Source organism: Halyomorpha halys, unplaced genomic scaffold, assembly GCF_000696795.3.
Source record: "Halyomorpha halys isolate HHAL.00 unplaced genomic scaffold, Hhal_1.1 Scaffold1884.1, whole genome shotgun sequence".
NCBI lineage: Eukaryota > Metazoa > Arthropoda > Insecta > Hemiptera > Pentatomidae > Halyomorpha > Halyomorpha halys.
Genome location: NW_027107780.1, coordinates 126,362 through 136,622, shown reverse-complemented (window position 1 = coordinate 136,622; position 10,261 = coordinate 126,362). Strand labels below are relative to the sequence as shown.

The window sequence follows — 10,261 nt, the reverse complement described above, 5'->3', positions numbered from 1 at the left end:
AACTATTATTATTTTTATTTATTTTGTAATAATTGATCTTTATTATTATTATAATTTTTCATTGGTTAAAGCATTATATATAGTTAGGCGTGTTTTTTACACGAGACTATGTCTGCATTATTAACTGCTAAAAAATACAAATAAAATGTTAAAGTAACCATGTAAGGCCCACCAGGCCCTATAAAATAAAAACAATAAAGCAATTTAGTTTTTTATTAGTATATTTTTAATATAGTCATAAAAAGTAATGCTAATTGATTATTTGAAATTTTGGTTAATATATTTTTTAGTTGAGATAAATTCAAATGAAAAAAATTCATACCATTTAGTAATTAGTTGACACTATCATTTTCTAATTGTGTATGTTTTAAACTGTACTTATGTTATTAATCCGAAAATTATAATTAAAAAATAATGTTACCATTTTTAACAGACGTTGATGCTAGATGATGACAATTCAGCAGAATTAAGATGCAGTAGTGCTTGTACTTTAAGTGTTGTTGTTAAGTCTTCTCCAGTAGCTAAGTTGCAGCTCAGCAGAAGGGCTAATTTCGTAAGTAACAAATATATTTACAAATTATAGTTTAATATATCTACAAATATTTATAATTTACAACGATCTCAATAGAATGCCCGTCTCATTTTAGTAAACATTGTGTAAAGTAATTATAATAGTAATTATGGGACACAGTGATGGCCTTAAGGCCAGGAAACCTTATCAAGGGCTCTTGTTGAAATAAATAAAACTAAAAAAAAATAGATAAATTAAGTTTAGCCTATTTATAAAGCATAATAGAATAAATTACAATTTAAAAATAAAGTAATAAACAACAACTTAATTTATTAATTTAAAGTTAGAGTCATGACATAATTTCCAGGGGGCCTAAGGCCGATACTGACGTGACAGTATATTCAGCTAACTGTACCTTACAGTTCGATTATTATTAAATTTAAAATGGTAGATGATTGTGGAGCCAAACCTTTGAGAAGTTTTGTATCAAAAGTTAATAAATTCATTTTTGAAAAGTTTAGGTTGTTTTGGACAAATTTAAATTCTAAACCAAATAACTTATTTGGTTATTTATTTCAAAATAAAATTTTTCCCTTTTCAAATATGTTTAATAAATCATTATTTTCTATAAGAATTTAACTTATTTATATGAGGTGTTCCTATAATGATTTTTAATAGAAAACTCCTGATTTATAGATTAAATAATTGATTCCATGGAAAAAAAAGTGATTTATTATCATTTACAGAGGAATTCATGTTAGGAATTGAATGGCTTTAAAATTGTTTTAATCATAAATTAATCAAAACGATTTTTAATCTTAAAAAACATCTTTCTGATATAATCTGAGTGATACTAGCCAAGAGGAATAGCAATGAATGAACCTTAACCCATAAAGAAGGCTTTTATATGAGCCAAAATTGAAAATAAACCAATAGATTGGAAGCTAAGGTTGTCTTATAAGTGAAGCAATGCAATATTCCTTTTGGGAGATTGATCTCCAATTTCTAAACTGTAATTATTTTTCGAATATGTCCTAAAAATATACAGTTAATTTATTATGATTGATGGAATTCCTATATTAAAAAGTTAAAAGATAAAAGAGAATTTCTTGTGGCAATGTAGTAACTTCATTTCCCATTACTTTGGCTATATACTAGTATGATTTTTCTAAGTTGGCAAGCTCGAGTGTTTTTAAAGATACATGATTTTCAAATGAATGTATCAACATATTTTATTATGTTATATAAAAATTATATGCAAAAGAAAAACACAATTTGATGATCTAAATACAAATGAAAAACAGTAAGAAGAACTATTAATTCTTTGTATTCTATAGTTACTTTTTTTCTATTAGTATAATATTTATTGAAATGAATTAATACAATCTGCCACAAATTAAGGGAATCAAGTATTTTTGTTCAAATATCTATTAACACAATATATACAGAAATAAAAGAACGAAAGGAAAAAAAAAACAGAGACAAAAGAAAAAAAATGTAAATGAGAACATTTAAAAACAAAAACCATTACACTAATTTAAAAATAAAAAAAAAATAAATAATAAAAATAAAGAAATATATAAAGAAAAGAAAATACCATTATAATTGGCATAAATAAAAATATGAACATCAAAAATATCATATAATTAATCTGAGCAGATTATAAAAATAAAATAAATTATCTACAAGACATATAAGATTAAATATACAGTTAATAAAAATCCGGAATGTTTTCATAGTGATATTATAATTTAGGTAGCTTAATATTTTATTATTATTTTTATCAATCACATCTCTATTTATAAAAATGTAAATAATTGATTTAAATATAAATAATAAGGGAAAATGGAAAATAGCAATCTGAAAAGGCGAAATGTGATACCACGTTTGTCGAAAAGGTATAAGGAATGAAAATATTCATTTCCATGTGACAGATATCTATCGTGCAAGTCATATCATAAAAGTGAGAAAGTATGACTGTACTTGCAACCTAACTTCATTGACAGTTCAACTTGATGAATGAATGATGATTAAATTCAAAAACAACAATGAGGAAATACGCTGGTTTTCACAACAATTATTCCGAGAACTCATTGGTCTTTATTTGTCAGCAACATGACGCACATGCGCAGGTAGTTAATTGTACCACCAAATGTCTAGAAAATTATGATAGTGCGACAGTATTACCACGACGGCAAAATGTTAGAGTTTTCACGATCGTAGTAGCTGCGACAGCTGTCTCTATCATCTATCACTATCACTGCCACTGTTGAACATGGGCTTAGAAAAAAACATTGTCTTGAAAAAAATATTGTTTCTATCAGTTAGATAAAGCTCGTACTACTATTAAACAACATAGAACACTTTTCGCCTTTGAGTTTGCATTATTATATTTCGTGAGGTCCTGAGATAATCTATGTATCTATGTATACTTTACATTTAATTTTAAAAATTACTCAAACGAAAATTAAAATAATTTAAATGTGAATGTTTCAGTTTGAATTGGTGAAGGCGCTTCAAAAACCATTAAAGATGACAGTAGATTGTGCATGCCTGGTTATGGAAACTATGTCGACAATACTTTCTGTTCCAGCACGCCTCAAAAAGATCTTGACATTGGAACTTACACAAAATTTACTAGCGCTTATCGATGTGAGTTGATTATTTTTACGTCACAATAAATATAATTTATAATTCGTTTACTGAAATATAAAACTGGGCCGATGAAAATGGTACGAGTAATTCTCGTCAGTTCTTTTCCCTATTAATTTAGTTCTAAATCCATTTAATGATAATTTATTTACTTTGACAACGTCTTATTGTTGTATCCAAACATATAGTATACGAGGGTGGTCTGAAAAGTATCCAACCTAACAAAAATATAAGACATTTTTTCTGATTATTTTTCAACATAATCTCCTTGTAACTCTACACACTTCTCAGCGATGCTCCTATCTCTGTAACACGCCCAAAAAGTACTCGGCGTTTTTCTCTGCAAAATGATTGTTCACGAAGGTGATTGCTTCTTTTCATTTAACGAAATTCTCGGTCCCACGAGCGCAATTTTTAGATGAGGGTACAAAAAGAAGTCGCTTAGGGCTAGATCTGATGAGTAAAAGACTACGTTGGGTACCAAATACCCGTTTTCGGTAGACACCTTTATATGTTTTTTTTAATGTTCAAATGTCACGTAGACATTTAACTGGCATTGGTAACGATTTTTTCCACTTTTTTTTTTCCCAATTTATTTTTATAACCCCTTCCCAACCATTTTTCACCTGGGGCAGGAGAAAGGGGTTATCTACAGGTAACCAACCTATTCTAACCAGAATGGGAGATTAATTTTTCATTTCGTGGTGTCACCACAAAACAGTCAACAACCCGTCCAGGCTGTTAGGGATTCGAATCAGCGCCTCTGCAGTTACGAAATTGTTAAGGTGTCGTTTTAGATCCCTGGGCCACAAACGACTCGGTTTTTTCCTACCCTGTTCCTTATTCCTTCTCAGTTATTTCCCTGATGTATACACTACAGATTAGCATTACGCTATGTTATTTTTTCTTTTTTATTTCCACGATTCATTTGTCAACCCAACATTCTTAGACAGTATTTTCTTTCTCATTACTTCTTTTGGTTCCATCCCTTTTGTTCTTATTTTCATTAATTATAATCTTTGTTGTTTTACTGCATTAATATTTTTACAATTACTCATTACTTTACTTTATTTTGTATTAAGAATTTATTCTATGCATTTTAACTTATTTTAATTTGCTCTTAATTTTCATTTTACATATATATTTTTCTTTCTGTAATCTTATAATCTTGCTATCGTGAACAAGATTTTGTAACTCGTTTATTTAGCTATGATAAATTTTTTAAATAATTTTTAATAGTTTTTTGACAACCGCCCCGAAGGATCATCTCATCCTTCATAACCTTAATATCTTTAAATTCTATAAATAACGTAAAAAAAATCCTCAGCTGAAGTTAGTTTATATAATTTAATGTGTATTAATATTATTTCCAAACGTTCAAGGATGATGGATGTCCAAATACTAAGAAATTGCCGCTGCTAGCTCTAGAAGTGCTGAGCTGGACACTAGCACGACAGGTCGGGAGGGATTGGTTCATCGGGCTCGGTGGAGTGCCCAGGGTGATGAAGAAGCTCTACAGAACCACAGACCCGGAGGTCCTTAACAGCGCCGGTTTATTGCTTAGGATGGCCGTGGAAAGAGATGCCACGCTGGCTGACATATTCTTCAAAAATGGCTTGGTCAAATGGTAAAGTACTCTATCTTTAAATCGATGACATCTGGATTGAAATAATAATCCTTGTTTTTCAAAGAAATGTGTTTACATAGAACATACGTACATGAGCAGAATAAGCAGTGAATAAAATAATCATGAACATAAAAATTAGAGAGCTGGAACATAGGTCCTTCTGTTCCTTACTATTTTGCATATCTTGATGAGAACCCACACTAAACTGTATAAATAATCATAAGAAAAAAAATGCTAATCTTTCTAGGCCTTAGTGTTTTTAGTTTTTTTTACATCTAGACAAACGACAAAAAAATGTTACTCACACAAGACATGAAACCGTTTGTTGATTCCTACTATTACAACATAAGTGTTGTAAGATATGCAAACGGTTTTAACTTCCTATTGAGTACAAAAGACGCATTTTCATGACCATAATAAGGCGTATGTGGACTTATGGAGTTGAGTTCTTGAACTTCTCTAAAACCATCGTGTTCCTCTCGTATCCAATCCTTATAATCCAAAATCCTCAATACTTCTTACTTTTTCACTAATAAAACTATCAATAAGGACAATGATTAGGTCAGAACCAGGTATTAATCATTCCATGATAAACTCTCTGACCATCCACTTGTTTTCAATCTTGCTTCATCTTCATACCTGGTAATCCTCCTAGGGGTCTGAACTCGAGACCTCCTTCTCTCAAATGTTATTGAAGTTCTACCAATGGGTAGATTCTCCACAAGTCTGTATTTCGCCATCGCAACATAATAAACACTAAATTTACTTTTTGAACATTTATGTAATAAGGTTGTAAATTTCAATAAATAAATTCATAAAAAAGTTATTAAGTTATACCATTTATGTGGTTTAATGAGGAGGAGATTAGGGTTGGTTGGCAGGAGGGGTAGGAGGGCCGTTCTTTGTTCTTCCCACACCACGTTAATGAGCTTATAGAATAGTTGTTTGCGGAAATTAGTAAGTAAGTAAATGTTCCTTTTTCTACCCAATTAACATATCAAGGAATTATTCCATTGATAGCCACATATAATGCTTATCTCCGTCCGGATGATTGAAGTTTAAAATTCCTAATGACGCTCAAATAAGAGCTAGGCTAGTTCAGTACCGAATAAAAAACACTGTTAACTCATGAACGGTCTTGAGTCGAGAAGGAGGTCTTCATTCTATAACCACGTTCACTCAGTTCAAATTAATGCTACTGCTATATATCACTCACTAAGTAAAAAGAGCTACTGACAAGACCCATTTATAACACATACATAGTCCATAATTAATTGTTATAAGCAAAAATATATTAGTGAGAAATATTGGAAACATTGTTTCGGCCAAGAATCTAAAGCTGATTGATGATTGATTGTTGAAAGATTACTAATGATTGTTTCAAAATCTTATAGGCTCGTCGAGTACAAACATTTATGGAAGAAGAGCCCTCGCTTGGAGACAGCCTTGCAGACAATCTTCCGCTACGACCTCTCTCTCAAGTTGGAATACTGGGGCCGCTTGGATGTCGGGGACATCACGGCGGACGGCTTCTACTGTCGCCGGATGGACAGGAACGAAACTAACGTCAACAGTTCGGACATCTGGAGGGAAGATGCTTGTCCAATGCGTCCGGTGTACATTGTTGCAATGTCCGTTGAGGTATTGCCCAGGAGAGAAGATTCAATTTCATTATTTCCGTTCGGTAAGTAACGTGCGACGTTAAAAAAAAAATCTATTTACAACTTTATAGGTTTTTTCGTCCATATTAAGTATTAAGAAACGTGTTTTGGATTATTCCAGAGAATAAGGACAGCCGTAAAGAAAAGGACAATCCAAAAACCCACAAGGCTCCGGCGGACCATCCTCAGTTGAGTTATTACGCCAGGAGGCTGGTAGCCATGTCCCATAAGAAGAGATTAGAACAACTAGAGACTGACACTAGATTAAAGGAAATGTACGAGACGCTAAAGCAGCGATTCCAAGAAGACTATCCTGAAACGAGGTGCCTTGGATATTTATGACTAAATATTTTTGAATATATTGTTGATATTGGGTTTACAGTAGCGACGAATCACGTAAAAAGTTATTAAGGATAAAGAAAAAAATCTTATTTGTAAAAAACTCATATCTTTATTTCCTTGTCATTTCTAGCGGTTTTTCGGTCATTATTGGAAAATGTCTAATATTAATCCTTGCAGTAAGTTATAATCATTGTTCGAAAAAACCAGCATATCCTATATGAACAAATACAATTTTCAAAAACATAAATGATACTTTAGAGAAACGCGTTGGATCACAGGCGCGGTCCGTGTTGGTTATAGCAAGCTATTTTGTCAATTCTTTGTTTAGTTTCTGAAATTTAACTTGTGTTGTGGTTTGAACAACAAGTTGTGTTGTAGTGGTCAACAATGTTATCTATTATTGCTTGACAACATAAACTGATTCGTGTACATGTGAGTTTAACTATCTATCTCGACGGAAAATGATGCGTTGGGTGTTAGTTTCTATCTTAAGGGAGTATAGATGCGTGGGGAAGGCGTTCATTGTGATCCTATTAAAACAGTAATGATAATATTGTGTAAATACACAAATAATGTGTATGTGTAAATATATATATGTATTATATATATATATTATTTATAACGTTATTAATGTTTTAGTTAGATCTTACATTTCGAATTCGAGAAAATAGAAGAAACCCAACTGATTATAATTATGAGAGATAGTTGACCGTGGATGACGTACTAGGAGATGATGGTTGGAGCTACGGTCAAATGAAACACAAATAAGTTGGTGTATCTTATTTAATTGTGCCAACGTTTCGGCTAGAGTTTCTAGCCTTCATCAGGGCTAAGAACAGAACAAGATAACAATCAATAAATATAGAAAATAAAAAATAAAATATAAACAAAATGACATAAATTATATATAATACGTGAAAATATATACGTGAATAATTTTACAGGATGGAATTAATAAAATGAAGTAATAAGAGAATTGGAAAATAAAATGTATACATAGGTAATTGAAAAAGTAGGTAAAATAACATAATTAAGGAAATAAAATGAAAATGAAGTTATATTAAACCCAACTGATCCTTTTCAGTTTCGGGTCGTGGCCTGAATTCCCTTCAATATACCACACATTATCATTTCAATATCTAATGAAGTTAAAGTATCTTGATATGTTTTCGATATGGATTACAAAACGTTAATAAACAAAGACACAAAAACCAATGGTAATTGCATAAGGAGTCTACAAAAACCGTGGGAGTATTTTGTTAAGTCTTTGAAAATGAAGGAAAGAGGTATATATCTAGAGATACAAGGTATTATCAGCATCGAAATTCTTGTTCTTTGGAACTTATTATTATTATCTAGGCCAGTGGTTCCCAAACTGGGGTCCCCCAAGCGTATTGTATACCCTGGGGTGCAGCAGGTAAATGCCACGTTCTCAAAATACTGACAAGGGGGTCGCAAATTTTTGTGGCTCAAGAAGGGTGCCGTGAAATTTTTGTTGCCCAAGAATTTTTGTTTCGTGGTATAAAAAGTATGATTTTTTAATAAAACATAGCAACAGCTAGAGGGACTGTTTAACGTTAATCAATGAACATGTAGTAAAATAAAAACGGCACCTTTTGCTTTCCTGGTTCCCCTACTGTTAAAATATTCTTCCCTTCGACATCAGGAACCTATGGGACTACCGACTGTGTCGGACAATATAGATGCACTACATTAATGTATGTGAACAATCATAGATAAGAAAATAATGATATTAGGTACTCACAAAACCGACATTTTATATCTACAGTCTCTATTTTTTCATCTTACTAGAGAAATATTTTCAAATTCAGATTTCAATCAATTGAAATTGATTTTTTGAAGATGAAAAAATAATTTTTCTGAATTTATGTCAAAGCAGTATTTTTATTTAAACTAATGAAAGATAACAAAAAAATGGAACGATCTACTTAGAGATCAACCTTATAACTATAATTAAAATTAAATTTAATCGTACTGAATAATTTATTTTTAAGCGATTGAGACATAAATTGATATTTTAAAGATCGTTTTATTATAGAACGAGGAGAAACAAATTCACAAAAAGGTGGATTGAGGAAAGAGTTGGTGCTATCGCTTCAGTAGTTCACAAGGCCTTGTCGGGTCAGTACAACAAAAATGAATGCAATTTCCACAATTTCGAACTTCACATTCAGGAACTGAAGGTATTAATTGCTTAATCTAAAATTTATATTGGATCAATAAAGTAAGTACCATAGTTACAGAGAAATAAACTCGAGTTGGTAATTAAAATAAATTGATGCTAGTAGTGTTTTAGCTTCTTATTAATTTCACTTACCTTTATGTAGTAAGCGAAAATATCGTGATCGTGCAAAATTACGGATCCAAGTATTCGACGAAAATACCCTGAGTCCAAATAACCAAACAGAATGGTCTGTATATGAAAAGCCTACTTAAAAAAAAAAGTCGTACTTAACTGAAATTGTATATTATATGCTAATATCTTATGTACAAGATCTCTCTATAGCCTTTTTAAGCTCAGAGGAATAACTAGCACAATCGTAGCACTCAGCTGGGTGGATCAGAGTATTCGACCACTCTTTTGAATAAACATCTTGGCCGTCTCTAGCCTTTGGTCGAGATCTGCAGCTCATACCTGTAGAACTACCCCCTCGACTTTAAACAAATATTTTTCAGAGGACATTAACGTTCCTGCAAGAACCTAAACCGATAGCCTTCAGGACTTGCTCTCCTATACACTACCGTAAACGAATACCTTACGAGTAGTTTTCATCCTTCGATCTTTCCGTCCATTCACCATCTTTCCAATTTACCTTATCCATATGAACATGTATTATCGAGGCTTTGTGATGTTATAAGGCCTCTTATGCTCCATGACTAACTAAACACGGTAGATCGAATATTGTCACATGTCTTGTGTATGGACAGACTTCGCTAGTAGTAGACTAGTTTTTAAAATGTAGAAAACCAATTAAATATTAATTTTTTGTTTTGTAAATATTCATTATAAAACGCAAAAGATGGATAGCAAAGTTTTTCTTAAAAATAATATTCTTTTCAATGGAAAATAGAAATTATAGATAAGAAGGCTTAGCTGTTGATGACAGTTCTTCTGAGCCGAAATGTGGCAAACAATTGGTGTATTGTTTCTTGTAAAAGGGAGACCGCGATTCGCACTGTACGGAGTATAAGAGGTTTTAAAATAGCAAATATTTTGTAAAAAGATGTTATAATTCGTGATTTGTTTTGTTTTATTTATTTAAGTGTTTCGACCACTAGGGTCATTTACACTGAATTTACAAAGTTAGTACATTACTATTAACATATTTACAATGTTACAAGGTGAGAAAGATATATATAATTACAAAGTGAGAAAGTTTAAAAATTAACAGTTACTGTTACAAGTTACATTACAATTTACAAATTTAAAATTACAATTACTATTAC

At 31.4% G+C, this 10,261-nt stretch overlaps 1 protein-coding gene across 1 annotated transcript in view; it reads left to right on the top strand.

The window, feature by feature from the left end:
- The window catches only part of LOC106690815 (armadillo repeat-containing protein 3), a gene marked incomplete at its 5' end in the record, with an annotated part of 25,150 nt that overhangs the window by 11,874 nt on the left and 3,015 nt on the right, over positions 1-10,261 (top strand). Inside the window, 6 exon segments of the mRNA XM_067046117.1 lie at positions 434-553; positions 3,008-3,163; positions 4,546-4,790; positions 6,185-6,474; positions 6,573-6,774; positions 8,853-8,997. Coding sequence (XP_066902218.1) covers positions 434-553; positions 3,008-3,163; positions 4,546-4,790; positions 6,185-6,474; positions 6,573-6,774; positions 8,853-8,997 — 1,158 coding nt within the window.